We start from the raw sequence: 22,962 nt of genomic DNA, 5'->3' as shown, positions 1-22,962 counted from the left end.
TACTCCTCCGAATTTTATATGCATATTCAGTAGGTCTGAGAATCGGCTACTATCTATTTTTCATACCCCTAAGTGTAAGGGTTGTTCACCCTTAACATTTTTTTTATTTATATGACAACACATCCTTTGCCGGGTCAGCTAGTCATCATTTATTATTATTTAATATGAAAATATACTTACCAGAATTTTGATTTTCAGTATCTGCTGTAGAAGTTTGCGCCAAATAGTCCTTCAGAGGCGAATTGGATGGTAAAGAATCTATATTTACGTATCTGTAAAATAATGTAATAAAAAACGTGATTACTCAAATTTAAGAGACCATATCCTTTTATAAATAAGATCAAAAAAATACTATTACATATAAATGGAACTGTTTTTAACCATCATAGTATTTATTAATTTAACTCTGTGGCAAGTAAACACTATCAAAAACATCTATTGCTACTGCTACAACTACAATAGAATAAAGTGGGTGATAAATAATTACTATGAGAATTTACTCATATGAGAAGATAGATAAGATATATCTATATTCTCATATGAGTCAGGGTCAGACATTAACACTTTTGTAATTTGCCTCAGGTCGGACTCTATTCAGACCACTCTACACCATGGCAGAGACCACTCACTGTTTATTAATTTTCTTGGTTATTTGCTAGTGCCATATAGTTAACAAACTAATGTCTGATATTTGTTATGATAGCACACACATGTTAAGAACTTAACATTCAATTCTTATCAGAATTTTTATAATAAAAAACAATATGGAATTGTTCGTTGTTAAAAATTACTTTCTATAATTCATATTTCTATAATCGTTGAAGGTGGTAGAACCGGTTGCGGTTCGACGCCGGCGGCACCACCGCCACAACTATTTCTGCCTCATAACAGCAGTGTTAAGCGCTGCTGTGTTCTTCTTTGAAGGGTGTGGTAAGGGAGACACACTTTCCAGAGGCGTTCCAGCTTAGTCCTCAGGGGTAGCGGCCCATCTGTGGCAGACCTCAGGTAGGAATTACTAATCCTATCTGGGGTTGATTACAGATGTCCATGGGCGGCAGTATCCACTTACCATCAGGTGGACTGCTTGCTCGTCTGCTACTCCCCTATTATAAAAAAGCAATATATACTGTACACTATACTCACTTAAACGGTGACTCAACAATCTCGAGTGTGTCCGCAGCGACCAGATTCCCTCTGTGCGGGGAAGTCTCGGGAGCCTGGTGTTGGAGATTACTGAGCTGGTCCTTCAGCAACTGCCTGAAGTACTGCACTTGCTTGGAGGGTGGCTGCCTTGGTTGCGATGAGTTGCTTTGGCCAGATTCGTTGAAGGAGTCCGTCCAATTTGTCTGTAATTGATTGGATTTTGGAATAACAATGTGTTTATGGTGGGTGAAGTCAAGAATGTCATATATTTACTTTAATCTATACAGCTAAACATAAAATAACTAACGTAAATAACTAGTTTCGTTTTTTAAAGTTTTTTTAAAGCTACAATCATAATTTAGTCCAACACTATTTTTAATTATTATAAAACTTTAAACTTTTTCACTCTAGAGAAACATGGCCTGGAATGGAACATGCATGGGAGTACTTTAAAAGAATTAAAAGAAAGTTTTCAAAGGTATGCAAAGTCTACCAATCCTAAGTGCTATTACGATTGATTATGGTTTAATCTTTCTAACAAATTTATGATTATATTACACTGTATATATTATATCATACAATATCTTTTAGTGTCATTCCCTGTATCTTAACTCATATTATAAATGCGCTTATGAGTTTGTTCGTTTATTACACTTTCACGACTTAACTACAAAACCGATTGCCATGAAATTTTTTCAGTGATTTAGAATAGGTAATACGATATCTTTTATCCCGAAAAAAGTACTGTACCCTTAGAACGAGTTTTTACGTTTGCTCAAAAACGTTCAACGTTTACGACTTCGCTCATATAGCGCCTTTGTGAACCCTATCGGAACTAAAATTCCGCAGTGTAAGTTTAAAAGACGGACTTATAAATATTCATTTTTTTTTACACTTTAATGCAAAATTTTAGTTCCGATAAGGTCCGCCCGGGGACCTTATCAGATCTGTATGATCGCTCATAAACGTTGAACGTTTTCGAGCAAACTTAAATACTCATACTAAGGGTACTGTTCCCAAGGGACACCTAAAACGCGAGTGAAGCCGCGGGTGTAAACTAGTAGTTACATAAATAATTATAAAACTTACCTCATTATGCGAATCGTGCGACCTCTCCGATCCCTCGAAGGTGCGCTTGACTCGCTGCTTGCGACGGAGCGTTTCGAAGCAATCCAGCATCTCTGGCTCGTACTTTCTTCGCATAGTCGAGTTCCAGTGGTTCTTTATCGCGTTGTCTGTCCTGGGGAGATGGGAAGAGAGAAAATATTAGTAACAAGCTTTTGTCCGCGGCTTCGCTCGCCTTACGAAGTAATATTTTCATCCCCTATTTTATCCCCTTGGGGGTAGAATTGATCAAAATCCTTTCTTAGCGGATGCCTACGTCATAACATCTACTTGCCTGCCAAATTTCAGCCCGATCCGTCCAGTGTCAGTATGTCCGTCAGTCACCTTTGAGTTATATAATTATATTTAGATATAATAATAGGTACTACTCGGCCATTACTATGTCCTTAATCTTTCTCATTCTAAGGCAACGAAGTCTAGCAATGACACAATAATAAATTGATATAAATAATGATGAAAGGGTTGTACTGTACTTTTTGAAATACAATAAAAAGGTGATAAACACCCTAAATTTGGTTTAAAAAATATGACAATTTACCTTTCTATGTGTTCCGTCTAACATCTCTTATTACCTAATAATATAATTTTTGTTATGTTTATGTGAAAGTTACCGTGTGTATTAAATATTGTATATTTCCCAAATAAAAAAATGCTTACTTAAATCTGACAATTAATGCTTAAAAACTGCTTCTAAACGCTCCTAAAGCCCATTAGACTTTAAAAGTAGTAAAACGTTTGTTATCTTCTATATGAAATTTATTACAGGTACAATTCATCCATTGGCAGCAGTGACCCTTCATATCAAATGGTTTACATAAAAACTAATAATTCTAATACATAAAATGCTTACCTTCCAGGCAGTAACTTAGCGATCTTTGCCCACTGGTTGCCCAGCTGCTTGTGGGCTTGGTAAATTACTCTATCCTCATGTTCTGTCCACGCTGTTTTCTTTATTGACGGGTTTAGGTGATTATGCCAGCGCTCCCTGAAATATTCAAAATAGATTTTAAAAATTTTTTTTTAGAATACAAATTAAAAATAAATATTTGATAATGCCCAAATTCTTTTTTTTTTAGTATAATTAGCAACATTTATAATTTGCCTTACATTACACATATTATTTGTTGTTGATGATATCAGTTGATGCAAAATTTTGAAATAAGTACTTATTCTGAAAACTGTAAATTAAAAGTTATAAACTTGGAAAATATTCTAAGTAACGCAAATTTTCGTGTTAATAGTAAAAACGTATTAATTAATATAAAAATAATATATTACGTAAAATTTTACCAACCTGCATTGTTTCCCTATCCTGCCTTTGAGATGCCGCGCTATCAGCGTCCATTTCTTCGGGCCGTACTTAGCAACTAACTCCACCACTTTTTCATCTTCCTGTAATGAACCACAAAAATAAATATTAATAAACAAAACTTTTTTAGAATCAAAATGGTTTTATAAATCAACCTGAAAACCTTTTAAGACTGTCTTGTCTCGTCATGATTAAGCAACTAATTTTTTACACTCTTATACCTGTTGTTTTAAATATTACATAATGTTAAAAATGCAATCGTTACATAACAATATGTGTCTAAAAAGTACTTATTAGAAAATATGCTATAAGATTGTCTTATAACATGCAGCCAGACTCATCTACCTACCTAACTAACTACACACCTTCAATTATAGAGAACATATCTTTAAGATGTAGATTCAGTTAAAGGTTACTGTGGCATATTTTAATATTACTCGTAACAATACGTATGATTGCAAAAACGTTGAAACATTTTTTGATACGATTCCGTGACTCCGAACAATATAATATTGTACCTACATAATCCTAATCACTCCAATTCCATATCAACAATACGCATACCCTATACATTCCAATTAGAATATTCGCTACGCACCACTTAAAACTTATTACCTTAGACAGAGTAGCATCGAATCTTTCAATAGAGCATCTTAGAAAAACCCGGTACAAAAAAGGAATAAAAGAATGACCAATCATTTGATTTAAACCGTGCGAAAATTCGTTACTTCGCAAGGTGAACTGGTGCGTGGGTGAAAAAACATGAAATCGCACTGTTCAGATCGCGGATCAGCTGGGATGGGTGACTAGCCATATAATCTTATATATAAAATTCTCGTATCACAATGTTAGTTACCGTACTCCTCCGAAACGGCTTTACCGATTTTCACCAATTTTTATATGCATATTCAGTAGGTCTGAGAATCGGCTACTATCTATTTTTCATACCCCTAAGTAATAAAGGTTGTTTAACGGTAACATTTTTTTTAAATTTATGACACATTTTTGTTATTATTTATCTATAATCTGGCATTAAAAATACATACAACTCTAAATGTTTACCCTTTTATCACCAACCCCTATTTTTTAATAGCCATTTCAGTAATTTTATCATTTTTCTTACCGCTCGATATTCGATTTTTCAATTTTTTTATATGGCAATACAACGTTTGCCGGGTCAGCCAGTATTGTATAATATATTAAGTGCTATGTTATGTATGTATGACAAATTGACAATACAATGACGTGTTAGCGAGTATTACCTGTTTCACATGTAATTTGCACGACAAAAAACACGTAAAAGATTAAATGCTTACACATAATAATATGATTATAATAATGAACTTTAATAATAAGATTAGTTTCTTGTATTAAGAGAATCAAATGGGTATTTTAGTAGTTTATTTGTGGTCGCCGCCAAACATTGACCTCTATAAATTAATTTAATATAAACAAAACAAGAATACTTGAATGCATTTTCCTTATTATTTATTGAATTTCTGTTTCCCCGATTAGTCCACCTTGAAGATCTTCCTTCACCCTTAGATGTGATGTGATGTGATATTTGTACTTTGTAGCTCTGCTGTGTACGTTTGAAGAATGTAACAAGACATGATTATATGCGAGACGTTCTAACTTAATCCTCAAGGATTAAAGATTAAAATAAAGGAGAAAGATTAAAATAAAACTAATTCTAAACGACGCCTATGTCACTAAGTTCACCCTTCGCAACCTCTAAGTTTACAATAAAGAACAAGAAATCACGAAAAAAACACAATACAAGTTTTATTAGCATATCATTAATGACAGTACATCTGTATTGCCAAAATTAAAGGCCCCCATTAGCAACATATTGACATGTGCAAACATTACGTGTATTCCATTAATCTTTGTGCGAATGTGATCACAGACGGGCGGACAAAAAACAATGACCGAGTCAAGGCTAACGAGCATGTGTCAAAGTCTAACAATTAACTAGTTTAATCCTCCGCAATTATTTATTTCATCGTCATCATCAACCCATTACTGTCCTACTGCTGGGCACGGGTCTCAGAGTGAAAGGGATTAGGCCATAGTCCACCGCGCTGGACAAGTGCGAATTGGTAGACTTCATACCTTGGAATACTTTTAATTTTAAGATTTCTCAGGTATGCAGGTTTCGTCACGATGTCTTCCTTTAACGTTAAAGCAATAATTAATTTATACTAAAAAACAAGCATTCAGTCCGTCTGATAATAAGTGACCGCTGCCGCCCATGGACATCTGTTATCAATCCCAGAGAGGAATACACTCCTACCTGAGTCGACCACAAATGCGTTGCTAACCATAAGGAACTAGTTGACATGTATATCTATCTTCAAACCTAAATACAACAGCGCTTAACACATAATTTCATATATCAACAAGGATAATGACTACTTATGATAATAATAAATAAGATAATTATTATTTTTTGTTCCTTCATAATTATAAGAAGCTGGTGTCATAATCCGGTTTTGAAATTAGTCTTGAAAGTCTTATTGTATACCTACTCTTTTGGTATTCAAGTTGCAATATAAAACTTACAAAGAAATTCAGAGGTTGTATATAAAGTGTAAAATTACAGGTATAACGTTTATATACCACGATTACGAATAAATTAGACATAACAAGTGAATAATTAACAATCAGAACAATGCTACGAGTATTATTTAAATTAACTTTATGAATGAATGGACAGAGTTCATCAAACTTATTTGGTGTACCGCCCACTTTAAGAATCAATATTTTCTAACCTCCAAACAGGACGAATTATCAAAAACTTTAGCTAATGACAAATAGCAGGGGCGGAACACTCATTGTTACCCTAAAAAGGTCCATCTATTTCTGTGTATAATATGAAAAAGGCCTCGCGAGCTAATTTCGCCTACGTGAAGGTATCTTTTTTGAAAATCATAAGTCATCACTCCTTAAACTTCGTCATCCCCAATTTTCTTTGGTTCGTTCACCGATCCCCGATGCCACACAATAAGCACATGTTATCGAGCATTTTGAGAATGATGCTGTACAAACTTCTTACAAAATACAAAAAAAATCTTAAGGTTTCCCTTAAAATATTTCCAATGACAAGACAGGTACCCCAGCTATTCTAACGAAGTCACTTTAGCTATTATATTGACCTGTCGCCAAAAAACTTATGTCATGTGCCATATATAGAATGCAAAATACCATAAATGAACCCAAAATGGTTAGCAAACAACGATGTCACACCTAAACTGCATTCCACGGGATGTTGACGTGAGAACCGACTGTTTTACTAATGAGACACATGTGTTTGAGATCTTATTAGGCTCTTTTGAGACTATTACATACGTACCTATTATTATTTATCTGATTGACAGTCTACGTAGCTTAAAATTTTGTTGATTGTATTTTTTGTTCTTTTTTTATATTCATATGTTTTTTTTTATTATATTTTGATTGTCTTGGTACAATAATTTTCATGATATTTCTATTAAAAACTAGAAGACTCTAGCGATATATTTTTATGTACCTTAGGTATATTTAGAATCCTACTAAAAAGGACAGACCTTTGCAAAATAGTGGGGCATAAAATTGCGGTTGTATAAAGAATTCAAATGTAATAAAAAATACCACCAATAGATTCACATGTGACATTTAAAGGCATCTACCTATTATGACGTCACTTGCATAAAAAATAGACCACACAGCCCCTCAAACGATCAGAATAGTGAATTGCTAAGATGTTATCAACAGCTGTTTATTTATGACATCAGCGTTCTCAGTACGAAGTAATAAAAATCGTATTACCTATACGTAGATGTATATCTCCTTATAAGTATGACATAGTTAGCGTCGACGTTAATAGATCTGCAGGGTTGTCGAAACATTTTATTAGACTTATCTGTTACGACAAATAAATATTTTTTTCTATGCTTAAGACAGTATACAAAAGCTTCCTGTAAAATAATTTTAAATTCATTTAGATGGCGGCCTGGGTCGGTATCGAAAATGTGCCAGGTATTGCACGACGATACTTTAAAATTAAATTATTATATTTGCCCAACTTGTGCTAAAATACAATTATTGTAATCATTATTTGAATTATATTACATACTCCGAATTATGTTCACTTTTATATTTTTTTTATTACAATCAATGATAAAATCCACCGTAGGCCTCTTATTATGTTATTTAAAAAACGAAAAAATATTTAAGCCCAATATATTCGCATAATATGACGAGAAATTAAACCTATCCTAATACTGCATGGGAGTGAGAAATCCATACCATTCTATACGAATTAAAAAAGCCCTTATCGCAAAACCCCATAAAAAATGTACAACAAAAAAAGATTTACGATTGTCATCCTTAGTGAAAACGGATTTAAAATTCCCGGGATGTCTCAACTAACAATGGATTCATTCATAAAATCTAAGAAGCGCCGTCAACTTATGAACGTAACGTGGATTCATATGAGCAAAATCTTACTTTGAAGGTTACGTGTTTATTATATTTTGAACTAGCCTTACACCCTCAGAATGTGAAGTTACTATTTTTGCTTTTTACAAACTTTTTGGCTCTTTCTGATATTTCTTCGTATTTTTAAGTTAGTCTTATTGGCAAGATACATCTCTATATTATTTAATTTTGATGATATAAAAATAGTTTTTGGTTACGATATTATATTTTCCTATATGGCAAAGCACTGTGGCCTATTTTGTTCAAAATAGGTTTTGTTGTTATATCTTTAAACCTTACTTTAAATCAGTTACGTGTAAAATAAAAAAAATAAAAATCTTATGCGATTTAGTTTGACAAATATTAAATTACAATATAAATAATTAATAATTGACATTTTTTTTTAAATACCAACACGTCACACCTATATGTATATTGGAGTTGTGTCATTAATTTTAAACCACCTACGCGGAATATTTCTATGTTACAAATGAAACGGATGTGACGAGTGGATTCGATTCAAATTTATGACCAGTTAAACCTGTTTAAGTAGTTTTGTATCTAAGCGTGAAATATGTTTCGCGCAATTCCATTTTAATGTTTTTTTATTAGATTACATTCACGAAGTAGACAACACGTGTGCGCTCCCGTAATTTTTAAAATTTTATATCTTCACTTTTACGGCTTTTACTGAAATAGACAGGTAAAGTAATTTTATTTCTATAAAAATCCTGATAAAATACATTAATTGATTAAAAAGGTACTCGGTAATCTATATCAAAAATGTTTTTGACATTCCATTCAAAATATAAATACTCGATGGAAAACGTAGACTATTTAACTCATCAAAATTATTTTAATAGGTAATTTTTAATTATTATGGTCTAATTTGCATACAAGTTTTTTCAATTAATTAATTAATTAATACCTACTATTGATAATGTTTTAATAGGTAAATAACGGAGAAAATCCAAATTCAGCGATAACTTCGTTTCAAAATTAAAAAAAAATCCATATAATAAAAATTAACCATTTCATTATTCACACCGCGACCGCTAATGAAGAATGAGGAAGGTCGTTATGCAAACATTTGCATAGCTCAATGACGGTGAATGAATGACGTTGTTATGCAAGATGCCGCGTGCAGTGTTACTGACCCCTGAGTCATCTTCCTTCGTTAGACGGTTTGGCGATCGTGGGTGCATTATTTGAAAATAGCCTAATTGGAAGTGTGCTGTGGCATAACACCAACCATTGCGAATTTCTGATCTATTTCAATTGGCTTTTCCTAAGGTAAAACCTATTTTTGTGAACACAGGAATTGTGTATTGACAAAGTCACTTATTGTTTTGGGATAAAATTGATCTTTAGTACAAATGATTATAAAAAAGTCCTTTATTGTATAATATCGAAGTAGCTACCGAGCTTAATGGTACGAGGCTATTGTCGCATATGTAATCAACCTCCGATAGGAGTAAATTCCTACCAGAGATTAACCACAGATGAATTGCTAATCTCGAAGAAGTTGGGACGCCTTACATAAGTATGTCTCCCTTACCGCACCCTTCAAAGTGGAACATAACAGAGCTTAACATTGCTTTTATTAGGCAGAAACAGATGGCGGCGGTGCTTTTATGCGAAAGAAATATTTCGTACCAAAGTCTTGAAATTTATTCTATTAGAACTTAAACCTACGCAAATTCCATGCCATGTGCTCAAATCGTTCCCACGCATCTTTGGACATTGTATTGGTCCTCACATTTCCTTTAAATGTACATAGCTTAACATTTTCTCAAAGCTTATTCACAATTTCACAAGCCATGAATAGCCTTTAGATTTATGGTTAGTGAAATAATAAATATTTATGCAAAATCAAAAGAGTTCAGTTTTTTTTTGTCATTGTTTTTCAACCGATTATCCTTTCTTAGAAGCTTTATTATAATAAATAAATATTCTTAAAAGTTTCCACTGGGCATTGCTCATAAAAATAGTTATAATTTATCTTACAAAACATCTTTATATAATTATTTTTTACCTCATTGAATTACTATTAATATAATATATATCCACAAAAAAACACTGTAATTCTTGCTTGCTGCTTTACCGTACGTAAAAATTCGAAGTTTATTATAATTAGCTAAAAATATGTTTACCTACATTAATCTATTGGAGCAATAAAAACAATATCAATTCCCTTAATAAGTAACAAAATCATACAAAGAAACGAGCCACATTCATGATCTGTATGAAAACTAAAACTCAAAATTTATGACTAAACTTTTAAGTTATGTTTCATATGCAGCCAAAAAAATATCCTTGTAAACAATAACTTTTTACTTTTTTAATGCCAAGGTTACAACAGATGACGTTGTGACGACAGATGGCCACCCATTCCCAATTTACACCTCCAGTACTGTACGTCCCCATTGTTGGGGTGTAAACTCAAAACCTAAACCACATTTCCTTTGTTTCGTTTTTGTGTAGAGCATATTTACAATTTGAATATTTTTGACTTTTTGTTTTTAAAAAAATGTTTGAACCTTCTGGTTTATGGTTAAGTTATAGTTTGACTTGAAAATTATGTATTTAATTTCTTAATTTTATAGCAGTTAAGTCTCTCAGGAGTCCTATTTTGGTTAAGCTTGAAGCAATACCTATAAAATAATCTCTATCTGCCTAAATCTAACTTATAGTTATCACCATTGAAGTAAAGCCCTCTTTTATCATAATGGACATAAATGAAAGGATGCTATTAGGTGAATCATAAAATTCGTAAAGATAAATTTTCGGAGCAACACTTTGAATACATAGTTTTCCGTAAAATTCCTTGAGAAGAGGTCTTATAGTATCTTATAGCAGCAATAATGTTCTTGCTTGTTGCTCTGAATAATATAATAAAACAAAATTCCTACCGTTCAACTACTACAAAAACATAGGAGATAACATTAAACTTTGACGCCGCATCAGTCACCTTAAGACTCCTTTAGTATTTGCGATTTACTTTCGAGAATTTTGCAAATAGATACATAGTTGCAAGATTTGTACAGTATGTACTAAAGATCCTTACCTCCTTGGTCCAAGGGCCCTTGACTAGTTCCGGATTGACGACCTTCGTCCACCGCTGCTGGCACTGGACGTCGGATCTGTCTGTGAACTGGGACGCTATAGTCTCCCAGTTCTCGTTGTACATCCTCACATACATTTTGAGCCTTTTGTCCTGGAAATTTATGAGATTCATTTCAGGAGTCGTCACAGTTAACAACAAATTCTAAGAACTTTGCTTTAATGTTTTCTTCTGATGTTTGCAAGAATTTCTTCCACTAGACCTGGGATTACATAGTGATGACCAGAATTTTAATTTGAATTTAGTTAGAATGTGTTCGTCAACATTTGGAGGTCAATCTAGACGTAAAAAGATAAGCCGTAAACCTCTAAATACTCTGTCATAAACTTCTATACTATCTATCACCGCTTCACTAACAGAAATAGTTTTTGTTATCCCATACAAAGAATAGATCGTAAATCAATACTGTATGATATAAAGCATACCTCCTCCTTCGTCCATCTCCCTCTATTGATATTCTTCCTCTGCCCAATGACTTTGGTTGTAACCTGCGCATCCTCGTAGGCCGCTGCCGAGTCTTCAGAGTACTCGCTACTCTCAGAGTCATAGCCGCTACGTCTGTTGACAAAATGTATAAAATGAATGATACAATCTCGTCGTTAGCTTCAATTTGATGCTTATTTCTGTGTCTATGCTAAGGCCTGCCTGTTGTCTTTGAAGCATTTTCAAGTTTACTCACAAACCATTACTCATATAAGTTAATGTTCATGATAGTAAGACTGATATTACTATCATGAACATTAATTTTCAGTTAAATTAAAATGTATATATTTTTATATAAACTTGGGTTTCCGATAAAATAAACTGAATGGCTTTTAAAACAAATTAGGTTTATGCAAACCAATTTATGTTATTATAATAATGCAAAGTTAAACCAAGAGAAAATGCTCATAAAGTTAAACTTTATTTAAAGTAATTAAACGACCTTTATTTATTATAATTGTGAATAAAAACTACTTATTATATATTTAGTGAATACTAAGAGAATACTTATTTTAAATTCAATACTAAATAAAAATAAAATGTATAGCAAAACCTTACAGAATTAGCATTATTTTCCATACAAGACAGCCAATTTATCATCATCATACATTCCAGGAACGAAGTCTGCAAAATGTTTGTCACCGTGAGATCTTAAAAACTTGGCGCCAATCATTCTTCAATTTGTAGATGAAATTCTGTGAAGGACATACCTTTTTGTTTGCCCTTAAGTACATTTCTTATTACTAACGCAACTTAAACTTTAGTCATACCATCTTAAAGACCAGAATCAGCTGAGCGAGCAACACTACCTACGAGAGTAAGAAACGAGTTCCAATAATAGTCGAAGAAAAATACGCCATACCGGTTTTTAGGTAACCTAATAATAATTCTGGGATTGGAAACGAGTCTATACTTTCGATGAGGTAAGAATGGAAATAAAAATAACTACATTGTGTTAATATATGCGAGGCGCGGAGGATCAGCTGACAAACGAGTTTAAGTTCTCATTCATTCGCGCTACGAAACGAGGAAATAATAATTACCTACATTCTTGCCGGTCTGCCTTCTACTTTGGACACTTGAACGTTTTTTTAGTTTTATCAAGCAGTATCCTTATGGAGTCTTCACCGTTTTTCCCTAGAAATATGTTCCGAAAGGGTGGTAATTACTACCTAATTGACGTTTAAAAATTATGCATCAATTTTGAATTAATACCATGTGAATTAATTTTTTTAAGCTTAGGTCTTATGATATGACTTTAATTTAAGACTATCAGTGTATGCCTGTAAGCTAACACAAATAGATTCTTAAGACCGCGTTCAGAATACAGGAGCTTATTTAACATGATACACCAATATCAAATTGCCTTTTCTATTGACAGCATCTTTTAGAGCAGCGAAAAAGTTAAACCTGTGTTATTCGCCACGTTTCAAGTGAACGATATTTTTTTACTTTTGATTCCCACGCTTTTGAATCTTTCTGAGATACTGAACGTACCCTAGCTTCGAAATGAGGTTTGAAGAGTACAATCAGCTAGCCTGACAGAAAATTTATCTTTCCCAGTAAAAAGAAAATAAAAACATGTGAAATACACTATTATATGCCTATTACATTATCATACAATTATGCCTATTAATTTCTCATCGCTGGACTTCCCTTAAAATAAGAAGTGTTGCATTGTGGAAGGCTTTCATATTACTGGACTGAATATCTTACGTTTATGCTTATGTACACTAACCTTAAAGTTTAATAAGCATTGGAGATTCTTTTCCAATTCCGGTTTTGACGACTCATTTGCAAATAAATTCGAAGTTAGTCATATCATATCAAGGTTAACCTTACGTACCCAACAGGTTCATAAAGATTTTGTCACGTGTAACCATAAAAACAAGAGCATTAATTATATTAATTTTGTATTTTGACGAAATTTTCTTTTAACTTATAGACATTTTTTTAAGATTGAAGTAGAAAATGAGCTTGCAGTCCACCTCACGGAAAGTGGTCACTGCTGCCCATGGACAATCAAGTAATGTGCTTGAACAGGGGGTCCTACCTAAAGGTGTGGGGCACCATAGATACGTTGCCACATACCACTCCTGAGGACTAAGATGGTAGCCTCATATTTAAGTCAGTATATGGTAGCATTATTGCAGTAAAGATGCCTATCGTAGATCGGACTCGCAATAGAAATTGAACTCTACCTAAAGGCTTATACTTCATTATCCCCAAGGACTATCAAAAACTTTCATAATTGTCTTACACAAAATGGTTTGTAACGCAGATAAACTTAAAAGGTATAACGTACCTAGCAGTACGGATTTACTCAGTCTTTCCAGGGGTTAAGATTAGAAATGAAGGCAGAAGTGATGTCGGTGCTGCCAGAGTTAACAACAAAGAGCTCTTTAAACAAACAAGTTTGAAAGATCCCACAAGCTGTAAACCAAAACAACAACAAAGCAACTCACTCATATAACATCACGCCGATTTATCCTGAAGGAAACGCGAGATCCACCACCAATAATAATATGCACTCCATCATCAACTATAAAACATTTTCACACTATACCCATTAAACTATTGCACTAGATCCCTACAACCCTAGGTGTAATTTTCCCGCCAAAACACAATCACATTGTATGGAGACGCACCACGCACGAAAGTCACTACCACACTGGAGCACCATTCCCGTTCCCATCCCCACACATGCACAATAAACGTTCACACATTTACACACACCTACACTAACGCACTAAGCGCACACGCAGGACATAATAAGGGTGCACGGCACAAAAACCCCGTAAGGGACGCGTTGAAAAGAAAAGTTCATACGATTCATCCAAAGTGCGAAAGAGAAGAAAGATCAGGTACTAAAATCATACCCTCCAGTGGGACCGTGACGCAACAGGGCAGGTGTAGGCAACATACATAGACAAAGAAAGTCGATTTCATATGCTCTTTTTTGTTGGATAGGTCAGCGTCTAATTCTTTTCTTCAAAGGTGTTCATACATAATTCTTTATTTCCGCCGCTCTAAGTAAATATATTTCGAATCCTTATAACAAACAGCCCGAAGGTATCTACCTTATGCGAGTCTTAAAGTCCTATAATAGTAAAGAAATTCCTGTTCCCCAGAAGTGTCTTATTAAAATTGCTCACAAAATAGCCCTCGGTCGTCAAATTCCGCAAAGGTTGCCGATCTGCGATGTTTCAAACGGTACTTCCATTATTGCGGTTCAAAATTAAAAACCAAAAACAAAAAGCTGATTTGTGGCGGATGCTAAACCAATTTTGAATGAAGAGGGATATTTTTTTCCAAATTCGAGGAACAGATGAGTTACAAATGTCAGCTGATGACTGAGTTGTCGGCCATATTTGCATCTGGACCATCTTCCGGATTAGATTCCTGGTTGGAACACGCGTTATACAAATATTTGTAGATACCAGTTTTGGAGTTGTTCCGTCTCCAAGAGTTCAACATACCAACACTCGAGTCTTGTCATTTGTTTTAGTTCACATTCCATGATCTTTTTAGAAAGATACATGGCGCGAGGAATATTATTTACGTTGTTACGCCATACTCCAAACTTCAGTAAATTTTAAATTATTTCCAACTTGTAAACAAATCTATGTTTAGAAATAAAACACAATTTTAGATTTAAGAGAAGTAGACAATTATAATTAGGTCGGATGAGATTAAAGAAAGGCGGATTATCCGGATTACAGGAAATACCGTGCTCAGCGACGGCTTTTATAAGTAGACTGCCGCCAATCTTTTACGCTTAATTAATAATCTATAGCAGGGGTTCCCAAAGTGTGCGCCGCGGCGCCCTGGTGCGCCGTAGAAAGTAAAGAGGGGCGCCGTGAGCCGAATATCCAAATTTAACATCCAAAGCATTAAAAATTTTCATTCCGTATGCAACATCATATCTATGTGAAGCTGGGTTTTCAGATGTAGCTGTGATAAAGAACAAATATCGGATCAATGTGGAGCAAGAAATGAGAATAGCAGTGTCAAGTGATATTCCCCGCTTTGAAAAACTGCGCGGAGATCACTTAGCTCACCCTTCACATTGATTTGACTGAATAAATATCGTATTTTATTTTTGTTATCCTCAAGTCTTTCTTGTTGTTTTCCGTTTAAATTATTTTATAATAACGTATTATACAATTTCATATTGTGGTGTTTTAAATTTCGTTTCGATCAACCTAAGGTAACTACTATTATTGTAGTTACCTATTTCTTTCGACTGTCTTCTTCAAATAGTTAGCTAGGACAGGGCACAGGGCGCCGTGGAAGAATATTAAACTTGTAACTGCGCCGCGGGTTACAAAAGATTGGGAACCCCTGATTTATAGGAAGTATTAAATTTCAAATGCTATTCAAGATTAAATACAGAAGTCATTCTGAACGTGAATAATGTACTGTAAACTTATTCTACAATAAGCATAATATTTATTTGCAGGACGTCTAGGTAGGAAATTAAATTTTGATCTACTCATTATAGAAACTACTAAAAGTATTTCGCCAAGTTTTTCGAAAAAGATAGAAGAACACACTGTTTATATAAAATAAGCAAAAAGCCTTTAAAAGCTATAACAATACAAAACAAACAAAAGAAAGCAATAGCAAGATATCTTAATACATACATGTAGAGACATTGTATTAGCGGTGCTATTTTAGAGCGAAGCACGTGTTGTTTTGATGTATTTTAACATACGCGAATGGGTCTTATTTTCCCATGCGGGAGGGCTGGCATGCATATCATAAACTTATGCTTATGAACATAAACATGAACACACACTCATTTTTTCGGAATGTGGATTCTTCCTAAGTAGTTTAAAATTATCCTGTTCGTCCTAAATATATATATTTTGGTAAATGATTATAATGTCAATTTATGTTCTGTATGTAACTTAATGCTTAATTGATTTTATTCTACACATTTTCAGATCAGGTACCTTTTCTTATTTTGACCAGCCTGATACAAAGCTTCAAAACTGATTCTTCGCGAGTGGACTTGCATACATCAGCTAACTCAAAATATATCGGGAGATCGTAAATATATCTACTTCCTGTCACATAAAGATAAGGTTTTCTTTAGAACCGGCTAAGTTAAAGGGCAATGCCAGATACCATTAAATCTAATCAGATATGTTGATAACTAAAACTTTTTTCACATCGCTGGCCAAAAATCGTATAATAAGCTTAAGTCCTTACACGATATTGTGTGCTATATACAATGAATGAGATAAGACTTAAAACGAAATGGCTAGACTATTCACAAGCTGCCTTAAAATTATCAAGAATTTTGGGGTACTTTAAAAAACAGTGAAAATAAGTGGAAAAATATTAAAACGGATATTAAAGGGTTCAGCAACCTGTTGTAAAAGATATAAATCGAAATAAGTAAATCAAGACAATTAAAATGTCTTCTACACAATAATAAGGAGGTAATAAGGCATAAATTCTAATTAAATTGAGGAAATAGGACAGGCATGGTCATTTCCACCTGTCCTCCATACACCCTTTTGTAGTCGTCTGATTACAACGAAGATTAGACCAAAAACGGAAAATAACACTTGATTGTTGCTTAAGTGAACAAAAAAAAAATAGGAGCTTTGTACACTTAAACGTAGAGCTACACAGATATCAGTAATCTTTTTCTGTTATTTATTCATTTATTTTATTTAATTTTGCCCTCTAATCACTTACTTTATAATATTTTTCAACTTTCATTTCTTTGGAGGTTATTTAGAACAGACTGCCCTTCAGAGATTAACCCGCCATGCAAAGATCTTAAAGCATCTGAATCTGAACGATCTGTTTGTAATAACGAATCTTTTGATGTTAAGTGCTAAGATACTCCAAATTAGTTTTCTAATTTAGATTTAAATTACATTATCACATTACAAGTACACATACATTATTCAACATCAGGAGTCGCAACCTCTCCAATCTACTACAACTAAACGAAATCATTCCCAAAACTATTCGCAGTACCTTCTTATTCGCAAACCATCAACTACGACAAAACGACTTCCGTGCCATAAAACAAAACATGAAGTCACCCCGAGGGGTTAGCGAGGAAACGTCCTGTTAACTCGCGCATGCGCCGTGCTTCCTGTCCGATGTCCCCTACGACGCATCAGTTTGGACCTCTTATTAACGCTTTCGACTTTCTAATGTCAAACTAGTTTTTTGGAAATATTCCTTATCCCGTTACATCTTACGTAACAGGTTCTAGAAAATTGACTTCGATCCATTAGTGTACCATTACTTGTACACTGTAAACCTTCTCTCAAAATAAGATGATTTACAATTCAAAATACGAGCTCGTATAGGTATGCTCATGTTAGAAATGGTAAACAAAGTTCTAAGTCCCATCTTAAGTTGTACATGTTTTTTCTATCTCTTAGGGTCAAATTAGTAAATCCGATCTGATTTGTATACATGTACTCCTTACGATATCATCTAAGTCCAATCCAAAAATACTTCTATTCTACCAGGGTCAGGGGAAATTATATGTACAAAAGAGAAAAATATACCGGAACTCATACCTTAATTACATATACTCGTCACTCAATTTAAGACAATGTCAACCCTCTTTATTTTGACCCCTCCACATTTCATTTCCTATCGTTGTTAAAGGCGAAGTAGCGTTCGAAAACCTGACGCGGCGAAGTTTGCAGAAGAATGTTATTACCTGCAACTTGCAACCAGTTACAGTTCCCATGCTTGTTTTGAGAACTAATTCCTATAATAGATCACGTTTTCTGCCGATACATAATACTATAATAACTGTAGGTCAATTTATAGAGACACGGATTTAAAATGCTAATTGATATATACTCATTTACTTCATGTACTTTAACTTAATCACTAATTTCATTGAGGATTTTATTTGTTGAACTATAACGATAAGGTGGCACATATTAGGATTGCTGGGGGCCTACCACCATCTTTTAAAAACCGTCATAGTTCAGGAAAGTTTTATTTCCTCCTTAAAACAGTAAAATTTTTCGTCATACACAGTTTAACAAACTTAAACTCTTATTATTTTTTTGCTTATCCATTGTATAAAACCAACTGAAATTGAAATATTTTGCTTAAAAAGTTAAACTTCCTACAAAAAAAAAGTTAAATTTTTATTAAAATAATATTGTTTTAAGAGATTGTAGTATGTGGTTATGTGGAAATGGAAATAATTGAAACATGTCTATTCTCTTTGTTCATCTGCATCAGTCTGCTTTGCGATAACACAGAAAGTGTGATACAGTGTGCATAGGTGTACTAATTGCTAATTTGTTTGTGTCTTTGTTCGTTCTAAGTGGTTACCTAGAGCTATTCCATTAATGTAACGACCAATTTGATCAAACTGATCAATCATAAACTTTGATACTGATGTAGAATCACATATGAAACGTATATGATTTTTTTATATGTTTTGTAAATCTAAACTTTATCTTTGCTAATAAACTTTATTCGGTTTATCAGAATATCAAGGGTCATAAAAACATGTGAAAATTTTATTTTATGTCATAAATTGTAATGTAGATAGCATATAAATGTATATGTCGCCATGATGTCATGATAGCATACTGTCGCGACGCGGGCGACGCTCGTCTAGACACCATTCATGATAAATTCATTCATAATAATGTATAATTTGGTTATCAATTTTTATCGATACACGTACATAAGTCTCATCATCGTGAACCCGTTGTCGTCGCGAACGTCCCCTACTGGGTGCGGATCTTCACTGAGAATGGAAAGGATATGATCCAGTCTACCATGCTGGCCATGTGCGGATTAGTAGACTTCATACAAGTATGTGATTATTTTATTCAAGAATTCACAGGAGTGTAGGCTTCTTTACTATATTCCTCCTTCACTTTTAAGGTATAGTCCGTGTAAAACTGCTATGCCGCTCTGAATATAGAAATTAATCGCGTCGCCATAGCAAATTGTATGTCTACACCTGCTCGGAACAACTTCAGAGCGGATTAGCAGTTTGGCGATAACTATACCCGATAAACAATTTCTATTAAGCACCTTACATTAAAAATTCAGAAGTTTCATACTGAAATTTATTTTCCAGTTCCCAAACAAAATATGCCAAAATTCATACAACCAAAGCAATAATGACACACCTTATGATCTATATTTCCCTTAACAATTGCAGAATATTTTTTAATTTGGTTAAAGACATTTAGAATATGAAAAATATCACATGAATATAAAAAACAGAAAGTCACAACTAATTTGCTGTGGTTGTTACAGTCTGCATGGAACCAGAATCACAATCTACTGACAGGGACGGCATTCCTGAACTGCATGGTGGGAGACGAAAAAAACTGCAATTGCACGAATGAGTCATACGAGCAAGACCGGCGGATCCTGTAGGGAGGTTTATAGACGCGCTGATTTTAAGAGGGATTCGAAATGTATAGGTATAGGGTTTCTTTTTAAATTACCGTAGAATTTAACTAAGGATAAGGAAGGAAATAACGGTACCTAATTCTATCATAGTAATAATCTAGGCAGTCATACTTTTAAAATTTACTATCTGTATCAAATTATTTTTGAGGTTTTTCAACACATGTCTTCGAGAAATTAAAATATACCGGAAGATGTTGTGATCACACATCTGCTGAATTTGTATTTTGTAATTAAGAAAAATACAAAGACATTTAAACATCTTAAAGAAGTAGATTATTTAGTACTTATTCCAAATCTAAATTCGGTGATGAATTTCCATTAAAACAAACCAACAAGTCTGGTCCGTGAAAGTTTAAGCTTAAAAGAATCGACCTTCTAGGTTTTAGCGAACCTTGCAAGCCATAAACCGCGATGCTGCGAGTATTCTGTGACATAGTAAACGTCACCCGACACCGGACACAGTGCCATGTGAACGAAAACATACCCGCGGTCGCCCTGAAGGCTCGCCACGTAACACTATACCGTGCAATCTCATGGAAGTAATGAGTATATTTTTTTCTGAACGGAGAGCAAATTCAAACAATATAGTGAAAACGGAGAGTAAATTCGAACAAACTAGTGAAACGGTATGTAATTCCAAATGGACAATATATTACTGTGAATTATGGTGCTGATGAAACAACAAGGATAGCCAATAATGTAATCTTAGTAACGGTACGTGAATTTGTGAACGCAAAAATATAAATGTACGTATGGGATGAAATATTTTATACTCTAATCGAGAAAAATATGAAAGAGGTACCATTTGGGCAATTATTCAAATCATCGCTATATTTGGTACAGATAAAAAACATGTCACTGATTAACTTAGTTTGTTTCCAAAAGAAATGATTAAGTTCAACAAACACAAAGATAATAACATCCGAACGATGAATAAAAAATGCATACTATGACCTATTGATAATAAATTCATGCTCAAATTGAAAATAATGAGTTCCTGTTGATAAAAGGGGCCAATAATAAGGATCGTGTCATACTATGGAACAAAACACATTATTTGCAATACACTCAGAGATAATATAAGTGAAGAAGGCCCGTGTGACCGAAATGACCCAAATTAATCATAATGTACGAGTACACGGTCATCATTTTGTTTAAGAAGATATTATAGACATCAAGACATTAAGAAGGTTGAATCTATTCAATTCATAGTCCAATTCATTTTATTGTAACACATAATCAAGGTGAATAATTTATGTCAGTTGTTTAAAACCTTTCTCCTATGATATTTTTACTTGCTTTAACAGCATTGCGACATAAAATAAATTCTACGACCTAACGTCGTATTTTACAGCATTTTTTTGCAAATATTCGTAAACGGAATATTTTAAGTAATTATTCCTATTTTTATTTCTATTTAATATTGCACGACATTTTATTCTACACAAAAAGAGTAGGATAAATGTAGATATTAATGTTACTTAAACATATTATACTTTAGGTGAAATTAGATTCGCTGATAACCCGAGAGTAACAAGATAAGATAAACAAAACGCAGCTTTAATAACACGAAGTTTACACAGTAACTTAATAGCATAAAGCAAACAAAATGTTACCATCATCTGACGCCATGATCTAAGCTTAAATAAACATGGGAAGGGTTACACTACAAACAGGTTAGTATCCCTTCGAGAATAGACAAATAGACGAATCTAAGAGACCACGTGAGAGCAAATCACAATAGATACTAAACTAAGGGTTCGTAAGGGATATTGAATCTCTTGTCTTTTACAACACTTTCTCACGGATAGCTTTGAACACTGTCATGTGCAATTTATTATTTATGAATTGAATAATAGACGTAATTTTAGTTGTCAGTCTTTAGCGAGATCTTCAATTACTTTATTTATCAAGGTACCTATTAGTATTTTTGATAAATTAAAACCGCCCATACTAATTGTCTTGTTATGATGACATGTAAAAGATAATAAATAAAGAATAGTAATTCATATGAACGTACCATCATATTATTATCGTATTTTACAGTTCTAACAAATAAAAACCTAAAGCTAATCTACGATAATGACTAAACTTTACTCATTTTGGGAAATAACGGGAAAGTTTAAAACGAAAATAACCTAGTCTAATCTTCGGCGTATTCCAAGATCAAATTACTGAAACACACAGGAAAACACGTGCGAAAGTAACTGTAAATCAACAAAAAATAGCAACCATTTGGAGAGTGAAGTGATTTTTTGCGTAAAGGTAGAGACACTTCCGACTGAAGGCAAAATAAATTTTGTTTTCAAGTTTCATAATACAGAGCATCCAATCGATCGAGCCAATGTGTCCTGGATGACACATTAAAAACATATGTGGATGTTTTTCTTATTAGCAAAATGGCAAATAACACTTGAATTGTTTTAAATGCGGGATCTGTTTTCGTATCACTCATAATTTCATAAAAACCATATAATTAGCAAGCACTTTAAATAGTGGTTCCATTAAAGAAACAATTGTTACAATAAATTTTGTTATTCCATGTACGAAGGGCATTAGGATAGGTATAAAAGTGGGGTGCAACACATTATAAAGGGACATCTGCTCCCTTTGAAATAGTGATTACCATCGCGATAGACCCGACAAGTTGGAACTTGAATAAATGGGTATTTTTATGTGCCGCTAACACAAAGTGTACATGGATTTGGGGTGGAAAGCTTCGGATACACAAATTGGGCTATGGCAGAACTTTTTTACAATCGATTGCTAAAATATATTCACTAGACTCTAAAAGTATCGAGGATGAGTATGGATATAGCAACGCGCTTAACAATATCATAACAAGAGACAAGCATTATGAACAATATGTGATATGTTA

General features: G+C 33.6%; 1 protein-coding gene across 5 annotated transcripts in view; it reads right to left on the bottom strand.

Annotated features, from left to right (window-relative positions):
• Myb (proto-oncogene like protein Myb) overlaps nt 1–22,962 on the bottom strand; it is a 55,757-nt gene that overhangs the window by 12,209 nt on the left and 20,586 nt on the right. For 4 of the 5 annotated variants that reach the window (XM_073090082.1, XM_073090085.1, XM_073090083.1 and 1 more), the window contains 7 exons: nt 11,588–11,720; nt 11,106–11,255; nt 3,563–3,660; nt 3,119–3,253; nt 2,233–2,383; nt 1,144–1,346; nt 181–272 (listed from right to left, as the gene is read on the bottom strand). In XM_073090082.1, the coding sequence (XP_072946183.1) occupies nt 181–272; nt 1,144–1,346; nt 2,233–2,383; nt 3,119–3,253; nt 3,563–3,660; nt 11,106–11,255; nt 11,588–11,720 (962 nt within the window). Of the gene's footprint in view, nt 1–180; nt 273–1,143; nt 1,347–2,232; nt 2,384–3,118; nt 3,254–3,562; nt 3,661–11,105; nt 11,256–11,587; nt 11,721–14,110; nt 14,319–22,962 lie in introns of those variants that run through there. The other variant, XM_073090084.1, reaches the window with a different exon arrangement.

This window comes from Epargyreus clarus, unplaced genomic scaffold (genome assembly GCF_041222505.1).
Source record: "Epargyreus clarus isolate Ecla_fem2 unplaced genomic scaffold, WU_Ecla_fem_2.2 ptg000032l, whole genome shotgun sequence".
Lineage (NCBI taxonomy): Eukaryota > Metazoa > Arthropoda > Insecta > Lepidoptera > Hesperiidae > Epargyreus > Epargyreus clarus.
The sequence above is the reverse complement of the archived record's forward strand: the minus strand, read 5'-3'. Positions and strand labels throughout refer to the sequence as shown.